The 22,930-nt window shown below is 40.0% G+C and overlaps 1 protein-coding gene across 12 annotated transcripts in view; it reads left to right on the top strand.

Annotated features, from left to right (window-relative positions):
* SIL1 (SIL1 nucleotide exchange factor) overlaps window positions 1-22,930 on the top strand; it is a 288,393-nt gene that overhangs the window by 170,615 nt on the left and 94,848 nt on the right. For all 12 annotated transcript variants that reach the window (XM_042984965.1, XM_042984974.1, XM_042984941.1 and 9 more), the window contains one exon: window positions 19,215-19,335. In XM_042984965.1, the coding sequence (XP_042840899.1) occupies window positions 19,215-19,335 (121 nt within the window). The remainder of the gene's footprint in view (window positions 1-19,214; window positions 19,336-22,930) is intronic.

The following is a 22,930-nucleotide window of genomic DNA, read 5'->3' as shown; positions in this document are numbered from 1 at the left end:
ATGTCATTTGGTGGTTTGTCTTCATCTGCTTCTGTTTTGGGATTCCTAGATATTTTTTCACTTAGTTTTGATGTAAATGTTGTTTATGGGTTTGGTTTTGCTATCTAGTCGCTGAGTCTGTTTTTGTGTGGGGATTTGGCTAGATGAAGAAACTATGCTGCTGCGACGTTAACATCATACATTCTTTAAAAAGAAAGATGAAATCATATATTTGCAATTTTTTGTTTTTGCTTAGCCTTAGTCATCTTTTTATGTCAGTTCAAGTCTCCCTCTTCCTTGTCTTCCATTGAAGGAATGTGCTGTGTTATGCTGCAAGTTCCCTGTGATGGACATTTGTATTGTTTCTCGTTCAGAATTGTCAGAGTTCAGAAATTACATAGGTAAAACCAATGAACCTTCAAAGTAGTAATTAGTAAAACTTTATTGTGCACACACCAAAAAGACAGTTTGCAAACAGGAAACACTCAAACCAAATCATGGAATGAGGCTCAGGGGTGTACTGTTATAATGTAGCTTATATAGTGAGAAAGCAGCGACTCTATATTCTTCACACTGGTTGTAATATTAGAATTTTCCTAAATGATGGGGAACTGATCACTGGTTACCTCATCAGCTTTGGGAAACAGCTTCCAGTTTTGCTATGATGTCCAGAGGCGTAAGCAAGAAATGATCCAGGTGAAGTTAGTCTTGGAAAATAAGTTAAATTACACTTTGTTTTTATGACTAAACTGGTTTTGCCTGCTCAAGGAATTTTCAAGGCTAGTCTCCATTTGTTTTTGATTTTAACACAATTGATAAAATATTGTAATGAACATTCTATCCATATATCATTGTGTACTTCTGTGAATGTATCCATTGGAGACATATACAGAAGTGGAATCTGTTGGGTCAAATGAAATGAAGAGTTATAGTTTTAATAGATGTTGCCAAATGCCCAAAAGTGTTGATTTATATCCTTAACCTGTTTTAGAATGCCTTTTGCTGATTGGCCTTGCCAGTATTGGCCTAAAAGCTCTCATGATCTCATAGTTTTTGAATTCGAGCCCCATGTTGGGATGGATCTGTGCTGACAGTGTGGAGCCTCCTTGGGATTCTCTCTCTCCCTCTTGCTGCCCCTTCTCCACTCATGTACTCTCTCTCAAAAATAAACATCTGAAAACAAACAAACAAAATATTTCACATACAATTTGAGTCTTCACCGACTGGGCTCAGGTGACATTGTTCTTGCCTTCTTGACCACAAGCTCTATCTTATTTCTGTTTGGTGGACTTTGGAATACTTGAAGGGTTAAGAATAAAGAGCAGTCATAGAGCTGTCACCAACATTTCATCCACTAAAGCTTATAATTAGAGGTGATAATACTCAGAAGTCTGCAGTGAAGTCTGATGTGTGTGTTTTACTAACAGTTAAGAACTAAACCATGCTTCCCTCCCATTCTCTTTTGATCTCTTGCTCTTTGTTTCTGTCTGTGTAATTGTCTTTGTACCTCTCTTTGATTTTCTTTATGGGTTGAGGAGTGATACTGTGGAAATAAAACACATTTAAAAATATGCTTAAATTAAGTTTGATTTTCCCCTGGTTCCAAATTAGAGACTATCTTTGTAGCAATACATCCTTCTGCCCTGCATTTCAGAAAGAGGAAATTGTTTGCTTTTCTTCCCATAAAGCTCACTCATTTTTGTTTTGGGACATACAGTGGACATTAACTGTGTATCAGACACTCTGTTTAGCAATGTAAGGAATATAAAGATGTCCTGACTTCAAGAGGAATCTAACCTACAGGAGAAAATTTGACAAGTATTACAATTTTATGGATTTGTTTCCGTCACTAGACCAGTGATTGCCTTAATTGTGGAGAGTCCATGTCTTATCCTTAATTTCCCTAAAACCTGGTCTATTGTGAGTGGCCAGTAAATGTCTGTTTAATGAGTAACAAGAACCTAAATGACTAAGAGAAAATAAAGAGGTAGTGCCATTAGAAAGGAATAAGCAAGACAGTCTGGAGATTGAAAGGAAGGGAGGACAGTGCATAATACCACATGGAGTTGGTCAAGCTAGACTATTAAAAAGTGGATTTGAGGGGCGCCTGGGTTGCTCAGTCAGTTAAGTGTCCAGCTTCAGCTCAGGTCATGACCTCGCAGTTCTTGGGTTCGAGCCCTGCATCGGGCTTTGTGCTGACAGCTCAGAGTCTGGAGCCTGCTTCGGATTCTGTCTCCCTCTCTCTCTGCCCCTCCCCTGTTCACACTCTGTCTCTATCTCTCAAATATAAATAAATATTAAAAAAAAAAAGATTTGATTTTAACAGCCTAAAAGCAATGAAGGAGGTAATATCAAGGACAAAGGAAAGCATAGAATGTGTTTGGCTAGAGTGTGAGGTACCTGTGGATGAGGGAAGATGGGGCAGAGATCAGCAGGGGCCTTACTGGATTAGGTGGGGCTTGGACCCCAGCAGGGGTATTGGTACTTTGGAGCGCAGCAAAGAACCACTAAAGATTTTTAAGAAGGAAAATGCCAGGAGAGTTGTCCTTGGGTGATTCTTTGCCTATGTGCAATAGCAGGAGGCACAGCACAAGACCATCTATCTTTTCAGTGGAGATTAGCTCTCATGATCTCCTAGGGTTGCTTCTAGCTCAGGTTACTGGCATCCCTGGAGTTTTGAAGAATTTGCCGTTTCCTTTAAAAATTTGAAATGGGAGGTAGAAAGAGGGTGTTAGAGGGTGTCTTGGAGATGGCTTTTTGGGAGGTGATTTCTGTCAAAAGGGATTCACACCAAAAGTAGTCAGTAGGGAATGAATCCACTTAAGGGTGGAAGGGGAGTACCTAGGCCAGAACTTCTTAAAAATTTTTTTTCTTTAATGTTTGTTTATTTTGGAGAGAGACAGAGAGAGAGAGAGAGAGAGAGAGGAGAGAGAGAGAGAGAGAATACTAGCAGGGGAGGGGCAGAAAGAGAGAGGGAGACACAGAATTCGAAGCAGGCTCCAGGCTCCGTTCCAAGCTGTCAGCACAGAGCCCAATGCGAGGCTTGAACCCATGAACCATGAGATCATGATCTGAGCCGAAGTCAGAGGCTTAACTGAGCAACCCAGGTGCCTCAACCTAGGCCAGAACTTCTAAGCACAGTTTTTCGTGTACAGTGGGTAGAATATATGTAATCAAATGACGGTTGCAACATTCACATTAGGTGCTCAGGATTGGGAGCATTGTGAGGAGGCCCAGCCAGAGCCAGCATCAGCTGTGAGGATGGAGTGGTGGTGTGGAACAGGCTGCTTGTCTGAAGTATACACAGATTTGCTGGAGCGCCAGCCTTGTGCCCAGTGGCCCAAAACATCCAGGCATCTTCGCCCATGCTTGGGTGGGCACCTGCCAGCATAGTCCCTTGAGGAACTAGAGTCAGGGCAGCTGCTTTTATAAGCTTTTATGGTACATTGTTGCAAAACAGACTGAAGCCTGTGATTGAGTTAAGTTTATCGGGAAACCCGAAACCCTTCTCCCTTGTTGCTGGTTGGCAGCTGTTCTCATTTCATTCCTCCCCATGTTTGCTAAGGTTATGCTGCTGGATGTAGCTTCTTTGCTTTCTGTTCTGATGTCTTGGGGAGTGGGATAGAGACCTCCCTGTCTTAAATGGATTTGGTTAGCCTGCTGGTGGCCCCAGTCAAGGAAAGCTGTAATATGGGTGTTTTTGGTGTGGTACAGGTCTGGTTTAAGTGGCTCATTTGCTACCCTCTCAATTTGGATGTCCTCAAGCCTTTATTGTTACTTAACTTTTTGTAGCCTTAATGAGGCAATCTGACTTGAAAATTCTACAAAAATCATGGACACATCTCTACAGAACTCAATCATATATTCTAAGAGTTTGTCAACACTCAGTGTGACCATCTATCATGGCACTAGTCCCTGTCTCATAGCTGGAAAAACCGTGCACAGAGCGGGAAGAGCCAGGCAAACACCATTATTTTTTTTTAAGTTTATTTATTTGAGAGAGAGAAAGAGCATGTGCAAGTAGCTCTTGTAGAGAGAGAATGAGCATCTCAAGCAGGCTCCATATGTGCTGTCAGCGCAAAGCCCGATGTGAGGCTTAAACTCACACCGTGAGATCATGACCTGAGCTGAAATAAAGAGTTGGACCCTTAATCAACTGAGCCCCCCCCCCACCCCCGGCACCCCTAGGTGCCTGGCAAACACCATTATTGAGGGCTCCGCCAATAATGGCAAACACCATTATTGAGGGCTCTGTGGAATCAGCCCTAAGCATCCCACATATATTCTTTCTTACTCCTCACAGTGAACTCTCTGGAGTGACTACTCTGAGCCCCATTCTGTACATGGGCCACAGAGGTTATTTTCTCAAGTTCTAGGAGATATCATGTGGTGGAACTGGAACCTGTGTCTTCCTCTTGCTCACCCGCTCCCTTCTACCACCGCACTGGACAGCTGCCCAGGTCACCTAGATGTTAGGGGCTTGTAGCTCCTTCTGGTGAACCTAGCAGTAGAAGTGAAGAAAGCAAAGCACAGCACTACTTAGTAGGTCTTTTAATACTGATGATGCCAAATACTAAGTTAAGAGGCAACAAATTGGGATGGCCGTTATACTTAGGTGAAATAAGTCTCGGGTGACCTCATGTTGTTGTGCATGTTGGCTGCGATTAAAGGTCCTCCCACGATGGTAGGGGAGGGTCCCCGGACCAGTTGTTTCCTTGACTGCCTTCCCTGCACTCTGTTTTTCCATCTGCCTCATTTCCCATTCAGGTTTGCATGCTCCTGAGCACCTCCACTGCTCTCCCCTCCCCACCAAAAGGGAGAGGTTTAAGAATTCCATCCTTTAGAACTGATCTAGAGAGAAATTCTGCCCTAGGAATTTTGTTCCATTCATACCCTTGGATTTCTTCTCTTTCCACTGGAGGGAGCATCCAAGGTGAGGGGCTTTTTCAGCAGGCCTTGGGGAAATTGTAGAGGTCAGGAGTCACCAATACTTGTTTTGAAATAATTCATAGAGCCACATTTGGCCCTAGAGGTAACAGGTGCTGTAAAAAAGAACAAATAGAGCCAATTATGATGTCAGGAACCCTGGGCATTAATGGGGTGGGAAAGAGGATTAAATATTAAAGTACAATATCTTCACACTAGGCTTTTTTAACCCCCTTATTAAATTATGACTTCTGTTTGAGGAAAATAAATGAGAACAAAGGGTATGTTTAGAATATAATCTTTGTGTTTTAAATTTGACTAATGAGTGGTTTTAGCACTTTCATTTGGTTCTCAGTCAACCTGTGTTCAAAGTGTCAATTAACCAATAAATATTATGAAAAAGTCGAATCAGAAATGGTTGCCACTCCTGCTAATGAGCTGCTAATGAAATTGTGCCTGGGTTGGAAATGTACTCTGGAATCCCCAAGAGTCCCCTCCAGAAAATGAGCAGTAGTAGAGCCAAGGCCCCTTGCCTCTGGGAAATGGGTACGTTTAACTCCTTCATTTCCATCTTGGCATTTTCCCCCCCACCTCATTATTGAGTGAAGCTCATTGCCAGTCTTTTGTGGTTAATATCAGTTACACTGAGACTTTTACAGATGCAGTTTTATTTGACTTAATAATTATTAGGTGGGTTTAGAGGACTGGAAAAAATGTTGGGATGTACTGTGATTTATTTCTGACTGCCAGGCCTTTGGCCTCTTGGTGATTCCCTTTCTCTTTGAATTTTCTTGAGCTTTCTTCACCTCCAACACATGTGTGCTCAATGGGAATAGACTGAAGTCTGAATATATTCAAGATTTTGTACAGTTGAGAAAGTAGGGGTTGGGTGGGAGTATATCTTTAAAAAGAGAGAAATGACAGGAATTAGTAGACTGTAACAGTCAACAGGGTTATTGAAAACCTGATTTCCAGCATGGATACAATATTCCAAGTGCTCTGATTAAAAGGCTGTGCTATATCTGTTAGTCTCACTTACTGGGTTTTTGTCTAAGCTAAAGAGGAATTTGGTAAAGATTGAAGGTAGAAATAGAAGGACAGAGGCAATCAGCAGCCCAGGAGACAGACATGGAAAACTCATTGTGCATCTGTGGGTAGAAGTAACTCCTCTGCCCCTCACCACTGTTCTCCTTTACTCCATCCCTGGCTTTAAATTTGAGGTCTCTGACAGGTATCCTGGGCTGGTGGGAAAGTTGCTGCGCATGATTAAAGGGCTGTTGCTTTTATGGGAGGGAAGATGGACAGCCATGATAGGATTCCTAGTTTGTGTGGTCAAAATATTACTCCTTACTACTTTCTCATGCTACCCGTTCCCCTGGTTCAGGCTTTATTATGTGTGATTGGGACAAGTACAATTGCTTTTCAACTAGCCTCCTTGGTTCTTGTATTCCTGTTTTATATGCTGATCTCCAAATGCTTCAAATGGAGTTACTCATAGCACCCTAAATATGCTCATTTCTTTGCTTGCTTGAAAGGTCTTCTCTGGACTTGGAACTCGGAATGTTACTACCCCCGTTTCTTCATTTACTTCCTATTCCTCAATGGCAGCAGTTGGTCTTATTCATGTGGTATTCTTCCCAGTGGCCAACACAGCAAGTGGCCCTCAGTGGGTGTGCAATAAGATGTGGTAGAAAGGATGCTTAGAAAAGAGCAGGCTCTTGCCTAACCCTGAGTAAATGCTTGTTGAAAAGCCAGTTATGAAAAGAGACTGACTGTGTCCTCCATATGGTTACTTTGAGCCTTTGTCCTCTACTTCTCTGACTGTAACACAGGAAGTCTTCTAAGTAGCATTGCTAGTCCTTGAAGAACACTGCTCTTGTGAATTCTGTAGGTAGCGGTTGGTGACCACCTGTTGTCTGTCCTCCTTCTGGACTGGGAAGGAGACCGTGCATAGGTCCCAGCAGATGATATTTTGGAGGGTAGTGCTGGAGGGTGGTGGGAGCTGTCAGGGTAGCTGCTCCCTGAGGAAAACTGTGGAGTCTCTTGTTCTAAGGGGCTTTAATGCAGGTGAGGGATTTCCACTCTTGTGTGGAAGCCATACCAGATAACTCTTGGATTCTCTTGGATTCTGTGACTCAAGAGTGAAAATTCAGTTTGGAGAATATTTTAATTTTTTTCTCATTTTTTCATTGTTATGTACTTTTAAAAAATGCATAGATATAACTACAATCCAAACTGGTTTGCTGTATGTTTCACTGTTCATAAAAAAATAAATTTCTATTTGTGTTACCCTTAAAAAAAAAAATAACATTAAGCATTGGTTCAGGGTTCAGCACTCCAGAGAGGTTTGTGCACATTTTTTTTTTGTTAGTGGTTCAGTTCAAGTTTGGCCTGAGAGACAGGATAGATGCTCATTTGTGTGAGGCAGGGATCTTGCCAGGACTTGTTTGGGGGTTTTGAATAAAAAAGCAGAAGGAGAGGGCTGTCGTAGTCATGGCAACTGGGCCTGTAAAGTCTCAGCTCTGACCAGCCCTGGTTAGGGGCTGGGAGGCCCTAGTGAGGTGAGTGGCACTGCTTCCTGTTCCTTAGTCCTCCTATTCTTAGATTCTGGGGGTGGCCAAGGCAGGGGGCTGGCATTCAAACTGACCTTTCTGGAAGCCTACTGTGCCTGATGTTGAGCCTGAGCTGTAGACACGAGTAATTGGTTCTTGCCCCTCAGAAACTCAGCATAATCTGGTATTTTTATTCTTGTTGACACATACCCATAGGACTTGATAAATAAGATGTCTTTGTTTCATCCTGGTTGACATTTACCTTTTTGGGGCTGTTCCCTGAAGCCCTTTTAACTTCTTCAGAACACTGACACGGTATTTTCTCATTTGTTCTTCACAACAATCTAACACATTAGTGAAAGCAGACACAGTAGATTCTTTTCATTTGGCACAGAAGGGCATGAAGATTCAGAAACAAAAAGGAATTTGGCTAAATTCACCCAGCCTTCAAAAGCAGAGCTGAGTGGGTAGCAGAATTCCAGGGCTCATGGTTGCATGGCCAGCTCTCATCTGAGCAGGCCGTGTCAGGATAACCCTTGATTATCCTGCTTGTAATTGCATCCAGGTAGGACTTGAAAGAGTCTAGAAGTCTGTGGAGGGAGAGGTTTCCAGGCACAAGCCTAGAGAGGACAGCCCATACTTTTCACCCTTCCCAAAGCCATGTACCTGCTGAGGCATCTAATGGCAAGGCAGAAACAAGAGCACCATGGCATCCATCTGCATTGGCCCTGCCTCTGCTGAAGCAGGGCAACCAGGCTGCCTGGTATTCTCACTGTGGGTACTAGCCAAGGAGGACCCTATCGTTGTGAGTCCAGGTAGAGCAAGTTTCTCATCACTAGGAACTGGGATGAGTTGGGACAAACACTGACCATGCAAAATTTGTCAGGTGAAAGATCTTTTCCAGTAGTCACAAATTGGCCGTGGGCTGAATTCAACTTAGAGATAAAATTTGTTTGGCTTTTATATTTTAAAGTTTGACGCTTTTAGAGGGAGCATTTTTCTCAGCCCTCACCACTGTCTTTTGTAGATGGCCCTTCTCATTCATCTCTCATACTTGCCTGCCTCCTGTGGACATTTCTGTTGGCTCCTACCCCTTGGTCCACTGTTTGTTACCTGTGCTTCTACCAGGGTTCCTCTTGCCCAAGTGGAGGAAGAGGCCTTTATGGCCTCAGGCTTTCTTTGGTCCATTTTCTTCTTCTTCTTTTTTAAGTTTTATTTTAGAGAGAGAGTGTGAGTTGGGGAGAAGTCTGGGATCATGACCTGAACTGAAGTTAAGTGTGGGACACTCAACCGACTGAGCCACCTAGGTGCCCACATTTTCTTCTTCATACCATACTCAAGTATCCTGGGGCTGTGTAGGCTCTGTGCTTAGCTCTCTCTGTCTTGGCCCCTAGAAGTATTTGGTGTCACCTTGGACTGTACCTGATAGACTAATTGCTATTCTGGGATTCAAAAGGAGAAGGTAGTGCTTTATCCAATAAAATGAATTTTTTAAACATTTTAATTGAGATACAAATTATATGCCATAAAATAAACTAATTTAAAGTGTATAATGGGAATAATTCTCAAATGTCCTAGAGAAGGTTGGTAGAATACATGGGTAGTTTTCAGACTGTGGTGTTTGATGGATAAGAAAAAGTTTAAAAGCAAATTTTTGAGGAGGTGTCTGGGTGGCTCAGTTGGTTAAGTGTCTGACTTCGGCTTGGGTCATGATTTCATGGTTTGTGGATTCAAACCCCGTGTGGGGCTCTATGCTGACTGCTCGGAGCCTGGAGCCTGCTTCAGATTCTGTGTCTCCTGTCTGCTCCTCCTGCACTGTGCTCTGTGTGTGTGTCTCTCTCTCCCTTTCTCTCCGAAATAAATAAGCATTAAAAATTTTTTTAAAAAACAAATTTTAGACACGAAGGCCAGCTTCTTTACTTTGCTAAGAGGCTTAACATGAAACAACCGACTATCATCCATCATAATCATTTGCTCATTTTATAAAGGGGCATTTAAACACTAAAAAGGTAAAAACTATGTAATTTCAGGGAAAAAAAAGAACTGTTCATTGTATTGGACGCTTTTAAATTCCTTGTTTCAGGACCATTGGAATGAATTGTCACAGTAAACAAACCACCGCAAAACTTGGCTTAAAACAACAATAATTTCTTTTTGTATAGGTCTGTCTTAGAACTCTAGAAATAGTTCACATATCCTTTGGATGCCCCAAATAAACAATTAAACCAACCAGTGTGTGAATGAGTGGGAACCACAAAACAGAATACAGACACAAACAAGTAAACCAAGTATTACACGTTAATAACATAATCACATTACAGTGGGTGAGGAAGAAAGGAAATAACCTAAGTGACTTTGTGAAAAGATCTCTTGAGTAGATACTGTAAAGTCATAGATAAAAGAACTCACATAAATACTGTAATCTAGTTGGGTAAATGTGTTTCTCATAGGGGTATGGGCTAGCAATTTTGAAAGTATATTTATGTTAGAATTGAACAGTAAATACATTGCAGATAGTAAGAGCCAAGTTTCTCTCTGTTGGAGAAAGAAGTTACAAGTAAGGAAAGGGAGAAGACAAATGAACTCTGTGGTGTTAGATTGAAATGTGAGATGTCATTATAAACTTGAAGTTTTTAATAAATATACACATAGACAAAGAAATAGGGATGTGTATATGAGCGTATATATAAATGTATACACATACACAAATTTCTTAGTTCTTTCCATTGACAGGGTCTAAAAGCTATGATAACCTTAGTTGTAATGAGCATACCTATGACCCAGATCTTGGTTTCTAAATACTACTCTTCAGTAAAAGAAACAAGGGTTCCTTGAGAAGTAGTTGATTCTAGGGGAGGGGAAGGAAAAGACAAGATGAACTCGGGACATCTTCTGAAACCAGAAAGTAAGGAAATAGTTGAAAGAGAAAATGATGGGGGAAAGGAACTTGTTTAAGGAATACAAGAGCCAACCTGAAAGAATTGCTGATTGGCCAAGCTGAAATAACTGGGCAACAAAATAAATAATATAGAATTGAATTACAACTCACAGAATAAAATATCCACAAGACCATACTGGTCTAAGTAAATAATTAAATAGATGGAGGACTGACAGTTTTTCCTTGTAAGGAAGTTGCTTTTTCTTTCTTTCTTTTTCTTTTTCTTTTTCTTTTCCTTCTTTTTCTTTTCTTTGTTTCTTCTCCCTCTCGCTATTTTATTTGTAGCAAATTTTCTTTATATTTTTTTAGAGATGCATACTGAACATATTGTAATATTTCTTTTTTTGTGTGTGATGTTTCTGTTTGCAACATTGCATAGTACAAAAAGTTTAAGCAAATCTGGCAAAAAGAAACAGTGAAGTCTAAGTGATGTAGATATATGTATTCATTATGCCATACTTCTTACTGTACTTGAAATTTCAATTAAGGTATAAGGAAGGAGGGAAGTAGAAAATTGCCATTAGACTGTCACCAGAGTGGTAATTGTTGCAGAAGGATTCCCCTAATGGTGTGGTTTGAGGAGAAAAGGGATTTGTATAATCTCAAAGTATTTCCCTTATAATTTTTTTTAAGCAATTCAATGGGTTTTAGTATATACACAGTACTGTGCAACCATCACCACTGTCTAATTCCAGAACATTTTCATCACCCAGAAAGAAACCCCGTTTCCATTAGCAGTCATTTCCCTTTCCTTCCTCCCCCTGGCTCCTGACAACCAATAATCTGTGTTTTTTGATTGGCCTATTCTGGAATTTCATTTAAAAAGAACTGTATGATATGTGACGCTTTATATCTGTCTTCTTTAACTTAGCATAATGTGTTCTAGGTTAATCCACGTTGTATATGTCAGTATTTCATTTCTTGAGTATTCCACTATTTGTATATACCACATTTTCTTTATTCATTCATCAGTTGGTGAACATTTGTGTTGTTTCCACATTGTAGCTATTATAAATAATGCTGCAGTGAGCATTCATGTACAAGTTTTTGGTGAACATATGCTTTTAAGTTTTCTTGTGTATATACCTAGATGTGGAGTTGTTGGGTTCATATAGTAACTCTTTGTTTAAGTGGTTGAGAAACTGCCAAGCTATTTTTCTCAGTTTGGTAGTTTGCTATGATTTTTGTTTACTATAGTGGAAAAGCTCAGTAGATACTACTTTTATTAGTTGATCAAGGCCAACATCAACAGTCATAAGACATATTAACACCATACACTTTGTGACATGATGTGCTAGGAAGAACATTGCATCATTTCTTTGGTGATTCTGTCAAGGATGCATGACCTCAGTTTAATCATGAGAAGACACCAGACAGTCCTGAAAAACTGATCAGTATTCCTTGATGGTGTCAGGATCATGAAAGACACGGAAAGGTTGAACAATTGTTGCAGACGATAGGAAACTAGGGAGAAATAACAACCAAAGGCCATATAGGATCCTGGAACAAAAAAGGACGTAGTGGAAACACTGGTAAGGCTTGAAGAAGGGTCTTTACAGTTTGGTTAATGTTACTAATTTCCCAGTTCTGATAATTGTCTCTGACTGTGTAACATATTAATATTGAGAAAGGCCGTGTGAGCAATGTATGGAAATGATTCTTTTTGCAGCTTTTGTGTAAGTTTAAATGTAGTTGAGAGTAAAAAACTAGGAAAGAAATCCAGTTTTGTATTCTTGCTCAAGTTTCTACAGATCAGCTAGACCTGGTTGACCGTGGCTACATTGAGCTGGGCTTAGCTTTGGTCTACAATTTGGGTCCAGATTTGCTCCATGGGTCTCTCATGTTTTTCGGTTCAGAATGCTAGCGAACATTTCTCCTGATGATGGTAGAATTCCAAGAGACAGGAAAAACATATAAGCACATTTCAAATCTCTGTGGCACATTTGCTAACATCCCCTTGGCCAAAGCACGTCATAAACCACGTTCAAAGTCACGGGGTGGGAAACTCAACCACTAGTAGGAGGGACTGCAAGGTCACATGATACAGGGTGTGGATACAGGCAAGAAGGAAGAAAATTGGTAACAATAATGCAATCTATTATAGATTTTCCACCCTTGGAAAAGCAGGAGTTGTTATCTGGGTCTTGGTTTGTGATTAAAGTCAGTGACAGATTCCCAGTGAGAGTCAAAATTCAAGTGTGATATGACCTTACTTAATTTGGACAGAGTTTCTTCTTGATATAGTTTCTTCAGGCTGCGGTTTGTCCCCAGAGAGCCAGTGGTAGGGAAATAGACACTGTAGGCTTTGCAGGCTTGTTGGCCTTTCAGGATCCATGTGGTATTTTTGGCCAGTCCCCTTGCTCTCCACATTTCAATCCCTGACTCTTTACCTGGGTGTATCTTGTAACTTTTTGCCTCTACTCTTTCTGAGTGTCCTGGTCCCTTTGTAGAGGCCCTAAAATGATGCAGGTCAGATTGCACTCTAACTTGGCCTTTTTCCCAGGGGGGTGGAAACATTTAAAATACTCTGATTTTCTGCTGCCTCTGCCACTGTTGCTGCCATTGCTGGTTTTGTGTATCTTAAATGAGCATAACCTGTATTTTAAGTTAATGCTGTTGTTCTTGCCCCCTGTGGTGGCTTATGTGAAGGGAGTAATTTTGGAATTTTCCCCAAATAAAATAAATTGGTTCACACAAGATTCTAGTCTATTCTTTGGCCACCTTAACATAGTATATATAACCTGTTATGTTTTGAAACATTTAGTCATGTTCTTTTTTTCTTGTTCATTTCTAATTTTGATTAAAAGTCTGAAAATTGAAAATGCTACTGTTACTATTTTTATTATTATTACTAGCATTACTACTACTACTAAAAAAAAAGATTAACATGACTAATTATTAGGAATCTACTTGCCCTACTGAAAATCTTTGTTGGCCTTTCCATTCACGTCTAGATCAGCTAGGATTTTCTCTTTTTGATTTCTAATTTTAATTATTGAGGATTTAATACTAGGCCATATGATAGGCCCTGGGGATAAAATGGGGACTGTTTATATTTACCAGATGAATAAAAAAACTAAACTAAACTATAATCACTAGTTGTGGTAATTGCTATAAAGAAAAGTTTCATGGTACTGTGAAAGAATTTAGGGAGCAGCCAGATCTGGTTTGGGGAAATAGAGGATGCCTCTCAGAGGAAGTGACTGTTAGCTGAGATTGGGAAGATCAGGAGATGGAGGCTGGGGTTGGAAAGAGCAAAGCAAACAGCAAGTGGAATGGCCTCATGGTAGGAATGAACATGGTTTTTTTCATGGAATGGAAAAGGGTCAGCGTGGCCTCAAGAAGGAGGAGTGGATGAGACAGAAGAGGCAGGCAGGAGCTAGATACCAGACGGCCTCATTGAACAGTGTGAAGACTTTCATCTTTCTTTGGAGAGTAGTAGGCCATTAAAAGGTTTGAAGCAGGGGAGTGACATAGATTTGTATTTGGGGGAAAAAAATACCATTCTTTGTAAAGAACAGTTGGACTGGGAGCTAAGAGTAGATAGGGAAGGGCAGCTGGAACACTATGGCAATGTCCTGAAGAGAGATAGTGATGGTTTGGACAAGAGCAGTGGTGAGGAGGACAGCATGAAGAGACAGCAGGAGGGATGCCTGGGTGGCTCAGTTGGTTGAGCATCTGACTTTGGCTTAGGTCGTGATCTCATGGTCCATGAGTTCGAGCCTCATATTGGGCTCTGTGCTGTCAGCTCATAGCCCACTTGGGATCCTCTCTCCCCCTCTTTCTCTCTCTCTCTCAAAAAAAGAAACAGTCATCAGGAAAAATCACTAGGTTTTGGAGACACAATGGGTATGGGGGATGGTGATGTAAAGGGATTATCAAGGATGATCTGCTTTAACCTTCTGCCCAGGAAGATTTTCTGTTGTTTCATCATTTTGGAATTTCTCCAGGTGAGACACCCTCTCCCCTCCAAACATTGAGAGATTAATGCTACAAAGTTATTTCATACCCCATGATCGTAGGAATAGGATAGAAGTTGCTAGTTCCTTGTTGTTCTTGCCACTAATTGGCCTCATCTTCTCTTTGGCTGCCTTCACAGCCTTTTCAATCCTCCCTGCTTCTTTTGTTCCTGGCCTCCTGAATGTAGCCTGTCAGTTTGTGTGTCTGAGTCTTTGCACACACAGCTCCATCTATTTTGGATTCCCTGTTTTCCCAGTCTGGGTCTCACTTTTTGCCTCGTTTAACCCCCGGTTTAACATTATTCAAGAAGCCTCCCCAGAGAAAGTTTTCCCCACTCTACTTTGGATATATTTGTTTTAACCTTGAAGCATTTTGGATGGTTTTAAGGTTAGCAAGAAATCATTATGCGCATACACTCATGTACTTAAGTTCCCATTAATTTTTTTAAACAAATATACGGAAACTCCTATTGAAGTGGGGCAGCAGGAATAGAACAGAATGTCTTGGCATGGTGTTTCCCTGGCTCCTTCGTTATCTGATGGAAGCACAGTGGTTGGTGGAGTTCACTGTGGTTCTGCCAGAATGGAGAAAACTTGAATTCTTGCTATATCATTAGCCTTTTATACTTCAGGTTTACCTGATCATTCTGAAAGAACTTGTGCTATATGCTTCCCTTAAAGGAATTTTTTTAGATTGTCATCCTTTTTGGATCGTTGAATCAAATTCAGCATCAGCAAGGCCATGCCATCATCTGCCAGGAGAAAGGAGAGTCGAAGTTGAGGTGTCAGAGCACCATTTCTTCTAGGTTTCCAGTATCTTGAAGAATGCTTTCCCTAAAATTTTCTATCCCTGTGGCCATTAATATTCCTTTTTGTAATTTTAGAATCTACCATAGTGGCCTGGGAGATAGTAGCTGCTTGGTAAATGTCAGTTGTATGAATGAATGGATAAATGTAACATTCCACATGTAGTATGTGATCTTGCACACTTTATTTTTAACCAACCTTTTAAAAAATTCGTATTTCCAGCATAAATAATATACAGTGTTATATTACTCTGAGGTATACAATATAGTGATTCAGCAATTCTATATATTTACTCAGTGCTCATCATGATAAGTGTACTCTTAATCCCTTGCACATATTTTGCCCATCATCCCACCCAACCCCCTCTGGTAACCCTGAGTTTGTTGTCAGAGTCTGTTTTTTGGTCTTCTGCTTGTTTTTTTTCTTAAGTTGCACATATGAGTAAAAGCCTATGGTATTTGTCTTTCTCTGACTGCTTTATTTCACCTAGTGTTATACCCTCTAGATCCATCCATGTTGTTGCAAATCGAAAGATTTCATTCTTTTCTGTATCTTAGTAATATTCTATTGTATATATACACCACATTTTTTAAAGTTTTTTTTGAGGGGTGGGAGAGAAGGAGAGAGGGAGAATGAGTGGGGGAGGGGCAGAGAGAGAGGGAAAGAGGGAATCCCAAGCAGTCTCCTCGCGGTTAGCAGGGAGCCTGATGCAGGGCTCGAACTCACAAACTGTGACATCATGATCTGAACTGAAGTCAGATGCTTAACTTACTGAGCCACCCAAGTGCCTCTATACCGCATCTTTTTTATCCATTCATCTGTTGGTAGACACTCAGATTATTTTCATATTTTGGCTATTGTAAATAATGCTGCAGTAAACATAGGGATGCATATGTCTTTTCAAATTAGGGTTTTTGTATTCTTTGTGGAAATACCCAATAGTGGAATTTTTGTATTATATGGTAATTGTATTGTTAATTTTTGAGAAACTTCCGTACTGTTTTCTCTTGGTGCAGGGGTTACCGCTTTGCATTTCCACTAGTAGTGTATGAGGTGCATTTTTCTCCGTATCCTTACCAATAGTTGTTTCTTGTGTTTTTGATTTAGCCATTTTGACAGGTGTGAGGTGATCTCTCATTGTGGTTTTGATTTGCATCTCCCTGATGATGAGTGATGTTGAGCATCTTTTCATGAGTCTTTTGGCCGTCTGTATGTCTTCTTTCGTGAAATGTCTGTTCATGTCTTCTGCCCATTTTTCAATTGGATTGGTTTTTTGGTGTTGGGTTGTATAAGATCTTTATATATTTTGGATACTAACCTCTTATCAGATGTATCACTTGCAGATACCTTCTCCCATTCAGTAGGTTGTCATTTTGTTTTGTTGATGGTTTCCTTCATTGTGCAGAAGCTTTTTATTTTGATGTAATCCCAATAATTTACTTCTGTTTCCCTTGCCTCAGGAGACATATCTAGAAAAATGTTGCTATAGTTGATGTCAGAAAATTGCTGCCTGTGCTTTCTTCTAGGATTTTTATGGTTTCAGGTCTCACACTTAGGTCCTTAATTCATTTTGAATTTATTTCTGTGTATGGTGTAAGAAAGTGTCCAGTTTCATTCTCTTACTTGTAGCTGTCCAGTATTCACATCACCTTTTGTTGAAGAGGCTTTTTTTTTTTTTTGCCATTGCATTTTTTTTCCTCCTTTGTTGTAGATTAATTGAACATGTAATTGTAGGTTTATCTCTGAACTCACTATTCCATTAATCTATGTGTCTTATTTTGTGCTGGTACTATACTGTTTCGATTACTACAGTTTTGTAGTAGATCTTGAAATCTGGTATTATGATACATCCAGTTTTGTTCTTATTTTTCAGGATTGCCTTGGCTATTTGGAGTCTTTGTGGTTCCATAAAAATTTTAGGATTATTTATTGTAGTTCTGTGAAAAATACTGTTGGTGTTTTGTTAGGGATTGTAGTAAATGTGTAAATTGCTTTGAGTAGTATGCAGTTTAATAATATTTGTTCTCACAATCCATGACCATGGAGTATCTTTGCATTTATGTATTACAGTTCTTAGAGTATAGGTCTTTCACCTCCTTGGTTAAATTTATTCCTAGATATTTTTATTATTTTTTGTATAATTGTGAATGGGAATGTTTTCTTAATTTCTCTTTCTGCTACTTCATTATTAGTATATAGTATATATACTAATATATAGTATTAGTATAGAAATACATCAGATTTCTATATATTGATTTTGTATCCTATGACTTTACTGAATTCATTTATCATTTCTAGTCATTTTTTGGTGTAGTCTTTAGGGTTTTCTGTATATAGTATCATGTCATCTGCAAATAGAAATTTTACTTCTTCCTTACTGATTTGGATGCCTTTTTTTTCTTTTTCTTATCTAATTGCTGTGGCTCGGACTTCCAGTACAATGTTGAATAAAAGTGGCAAGAGTGGATATTCTTGTCTTGTTCCTGATCTTAGGAGAAAAGCTCTCAGGTTTTTCCCATTGAGTATGATGCTCTCTATGGGTTTTTCATAGATGGCATTTATAATGCTAAGGTATGTTCTCCTAAACCTACTTTGTTGAGTGTTTTTATCATGAATGGATGTTTTGCTTTGTCAAGGTTTTTTTGCATCTCTTAAATGAGCATATGGTTTTTATGCTTTCTTTTGTTGATGTGACATATCATGTTGATTGATTTGCAAATATGAAATCACCCTTGTATCCCAGGAATAAATCACACTTGATCATGGTGAATGATTTTTTTAATGTATTGTTGGATTTCGTGGTGCCTCGGTGGCTCAGTCATTTAAGCGTCTGACTCTTGATTTTGGCTCTGGTCATGGTCTCATGGTTCATGGGTTCTAGCCCTGCATCAGGCTCTGTGCTGACAGCTCTATCTTCTCTCTCTCTCTCTCTCTCTCTCTCTCTCTCTCAAAATAAATAAATAAACTTTAAAAAAATAAAAAAAAATTGTTGGATTTGGTTTGCTAATATTTTGTGAAAAATTTTTGGGGGTGCCTGGGTGGCTCAGTAGGTTGAGCGTCCAACTTGATTTCAGCTCTGGTCATGATCCCAGGGTTGTGGGATTGAGCCTTGTGTCAGACTCCACACTGAGTGTGGAGCCTGCTTATGATTCTTTCTCTCTCTTCTTTTGCCCCTCTCCCCTGCTAGCGTGTTCTCACTCTCACTCTGTCTAAAAAAAATTTTTTTTAAATGTAGATTCCTGAACTCCACCTTTAAAACAAAACAAAAAATGTTTGCGTTTGTGTCCATCAGATATTGGCCTGTAGTTCTCTTTTTTGTAGTGCCTTTATCTCCTTTTCACCTATCTTTGAGTAATTTTGTACAATGTGTATGAGTAGCCCGTCCATTCATATTGTTTTTTCAGGTAGTTGATCAACTCTCCTGAGATGGGTGGGCATAGGTTTTTAGTTTCTTTTGATTCCAGTCCTTACCTCCTTGACTTGCTCTGTCTTCCTGCCTTCCAATAAGCCCTGGCCTAGGGTCTTGGGAAATAAAATAGGAGATATAGTCCCTGTGCTCATCAAGGAGAGAGCCTTATAGAAGGAGCCTGATTATAAAGAGAGCAGGATGGTGAGGTGTAAGCTTGCTGGAACAGCAAGCTCTCTGGAGTTTTCTGGGACTGTCAGGGGAGAGGTAAGGAGGATGTCTTGGAAGATGCAGTATGTGGCCATATCCTTAAGGGTGACTAGGTATTTACCATTCACCTGCCCATAACAAAAAGGCTTATTATAGCTCAGTTTAAAGAAAACAGATTAGCTTAAAGATGTAGGTTCTAACTGGGGTTTTTGGTCTTTGCTTTGAAGTATAGAAGCCCTTGCCCATTTGCCTCATTACCTTAATTTGATATGTGTGTGGTATATGTGTGTTAGATGGATGGATTCAGGTAATGGAACACAGCAGGGTCTGGTCTTCATGAATTAATAAATCCTGTTGGCTTGTTACCCAGCCTTTCCATTGCAGTGTCCCTTCAAGGACCATATACCTTACGAGCCCTCTTTGTTCTTGGTTTTTAGGTCAGGCTGTCCCTGTAGGATCCCATGTACGGCTGAATCTCCAGACTGGGGCAAGAGAAGTGAAACTCCAAGAAGAGGACAAGTTCCAAAGTAATTTGAAAGCATTGAAAAAAGGCAAAAGGTATGGTAACAACCCTAGGGACTGGGAGGCGGACAGCACTGATTTTGTAATACTGTGAAAGTAATGACAATGTAATGTTTCTTACCCAAATTCATGTGGCTTTTAAAAAATTTTGAAATTTCGTAGCGTAGAATTTGTGATAAATCTGTCAGGGTTTTGTGGAAGTTTACTTGTAGATCTTTGGAAAGAAATAGTTTGCAAAGCAAATTGATACTTCAGAAAAGGCTGTAGGGGGAATGCTTAACCTGCTTTAAAAATGAAGCTATTTTTCCCAGTACTTTAAGAGCACCCATTTGAATCCCAACAATTAATGCGCTGATTACAGATGAGTCATCTATTCATTAAAACAGTCCTGTTAGGCCTTCTGCTTTGCAGTAATACTTCCTTGGTGAACAATAAAATTGCATTTTAAAGTCTTTAATTCAGACTAACTTTTCCTCTTGTTAGTCCGTATTAAAACAGGCTTTCTTATAGTATAAAAGTTCTCCAATGTTAAGAGTTTGCCTTACTTTTAATAACCAGGTAAGATTATTTGATTTAGGACAATTTGTCCCTGTTTTTCTGTTCTTTGCCTTGAAATAACAAGTTTTATTTGCATGTTCTTTTTTACATGAGGAAGGAGGAGGAGGCATGGGGTTAACAGGGGCTGCTAGAATTGGGTAATTTCAACAGTTATAAATACCAGTTATGAGGTTTCTAAGACAGGGACAGCAAATTGTGATCTGTGGGCCATATTGGTACTGCTACATGTCTTTGTACAGCCTACAGGGTAAGTTGTTTTTATCATTTTTTAATGGATGGAAAAGTAAAAGAATGATATTTCATGACTCTTAGAGATTTTAATGTCCATAAGTAAAGTTTTATTGGAACACAGCTGTGCTTATTCATTTATGTATGATCTATGGCCACTTTTCTGCTAATCCGGCAGGGTTGAGTAGTTGGGACAGTTGCTGTCAGTAAGGCCCACAAAGCCTAAAATATTATGGGGTCATAACGCAGTTTGCTGCCCCTGTTCTAATACATGTAAGTATTGATAACAAATAATGGATTGAGCAAGGCTAATGTTAATCCTTGAATTTTCATTATTTTAACAATATTTTGCAGTTAGATATAAGGTAGAAAGGGAGTTTAGAGACTGAGTATTTACCTGAGTGTTTTCCTTGATGTACTCAACAAAAGGTTATTTAGCCTGTCCATATGCACTTTCGGTTATGTGGCACCCACAATCCCACAGAGCAGCCTGTTCCAATTTAGGCAGTTTTTACTGTTAGAAAATTTGACTACATTGTAATAATATATGAAAATATTTGTCCTCAGGGGTGGCCCAGTTGTTTGAGCATTCGACTCTCGGTTTTGGCTCTGCTCATGATCTCACAGTTTATGGGATCCAGCCCCGTGTCGGGCTCCACACTGCCGATGCAGAGCCTGCTTGGGATTCTGTCTTTCTCCCCCCTCACTCAAAATAAATAAACTTAAAAAAAGAAGAAAGATATTTGACCTCTTAACTGTCACTCCAAACTGAGAAGGATCTTTATTTCCCCCCCATCTCTCTTGATAGGCCTATATCTGAAGGCCATATGATAATTCATTTCTCACAGCCATCAAATAATCAAATTTCATTGTTGTAACCCCTGCCAACCCCCGTCTCTCCCTAGCACACATATATGCACATATTTCAGTGTGTCAGAGAACTTCAGGAAGCCTTTCCTCACATCTATGCCAAGTCTCATTTTCTAAATAAAAAGCTTACTTTATTCTTGGTTTAAGGATATTGAATTAGGATCTTGACTAATTTGGAATATTTTGTTTGTTGGTTTTAATACTGTGGGAAGTTATTTTTCTAGTATCTGATCGTAGGTCTTTACTGGGAACACTTAATGCTTTATCAGTTGCTCCTGTCTTTTTAGAATAGAAAGCAGAGTCATTCATGTGGTCTGTAATAGATGCACCATAAAAGAGAGATATTTGTCCTCTCTCTTCCCTCTTTACTTTTCTCCTTTGAAATGTTTCTGAGGGTTCTGCTCTGGAGTGGTATCCAGGGTATATTGGACATACCCTCTTCCTTCTCAGCATTTGTTACTAGTGGCAAACCTGTCTGAACAGCAACCCAAAGGCATTGACAAGGTGGTGTAGGTTTCACTGCTTGAGCTCAGTGAGTCTCTGGCTGCCTTTGGTGGTGACTTCTTCCTGTGGTGGACCTCACCTCAGGCTCTTCCTGATTCATTTCACAGTGTCTTCCTGGCTCTTAGGTACTAGAACGGGAACAGAAGCCAAAGTGCAGGGCTAATTTCTGCAGTTGGTACAGTATTTTGCATATCTCGTTATTCTGATTTGGGGAACAAGATGGACAACACCCACAGGTTTCCATCAGATTGTCAAAGAGATTGGTGATCACAGAGTTTTAGGTATCACTGGCTAAGGAAAGATGGGGATAGTCCTTTCAGACTAATCCATGGCAATCTCTCCACTAGTCCTACTGGCTGTGTGACTAGACATCCTGCTACCTAGAGCTGTAATGCCTCTGGACTGTAAAGCCTGGGACAAGGCATTGACTCTGACTTCTTTCAGAGGCGTCTCTTGGCACTGCCAGACTTCATGGTATATTTGGTTCCTAGCAGCAGGGTGTTCTCTTGCTATTTATGTGTTAGGCATTGTTATCTCCCCTGGTTTTAGTCCATATCCCATGTCAGTATCTCAACATTGTATCTCTTTTTTTGCCCTGGAGCAACTGTCTTCTTTGTAGTGATGACCGACAGAGTATATCCAGGTTGTCCCATCTTGGGTTGAGTATCTACCATGGTACAGTATGACATTGTAGTTAAGGGTGTGGCCCAAAGACAGGGCCATTTCCTTGCTCCATTCATTCATTTCACAAAAGACTTATTGAGTGCCTATGTGCTAGGTATTGGAGATATAGTACTAAACAAAACAGGATACCAGCCTTATGGACATGGCAGGAAGATAAACTGAAAAATAAAAAGGCACATAAAGTAATTACAGATAGTGGTAAATAGTAGGGAAGAAATAAACCAGTCAGTCCCTCGGGAAGGCCAGTTTAGATAGGATGGTTTGGAAGACCTCATTAAAGTGATACTTGAGCTTAGACCTGAAGAATGATGGGGATTTAGTCATACAAAGAGTTAATTTTATACATTTAAGGTTAGAGGATCTCAGGCAGAGGCAACAAGAAGAGTCCCTAGCTTTGTCAAGGAAAGACTTTATCAAGTTGAGAAACAAGAAAGTGATTAGGGTGACTAGAGAGTAGGCGAAGGAAGAAGACTAATAGATGATTTGGGAGAGATAAGAGGAGCCAGATCATGTGGAGTTTTGAGATGCATGTTGACTAGTCTTCATTTAACTAGAATTGTGATAGGAAGCCAGTGGAGGATTTGGTGTGGGAGAGTGGTTTAATGTAATTTTGGCAAGATCACTCTACTTGCTGTGTGTATGGGGGATAGATTCAGAGTGGACAAAAGAATTACAGAGACAATTAGGATGTCATTTCTGAAGATCAGGTAGACATACTGGTGAATGAGTCTAGAGTGTCATGATGGAGAGCGGATGGGTTTGGAGATTTAATTTGAGGGTAGTGCCA

Source organism: Panthera tigris, chromosome A1 (genome assembly GCF_018350195.1).
Source record: "Panthera tigris isolate Pti1 chromosome A1, P.tigris_Pti1_mat1.1, whole genome shotgun sequence".
Classification (NCBI taxonomy): Eukaryota; Metazoa; Chordata; class Mammalia; order Carnivora; family Felidae; genus Panthera; species Panthera tigris.
The sequence above is the reverse complement of the archived record's forward strand: the minus strand, read 5'-3'. Positions and strand labels throughout refer to the sequence as shown.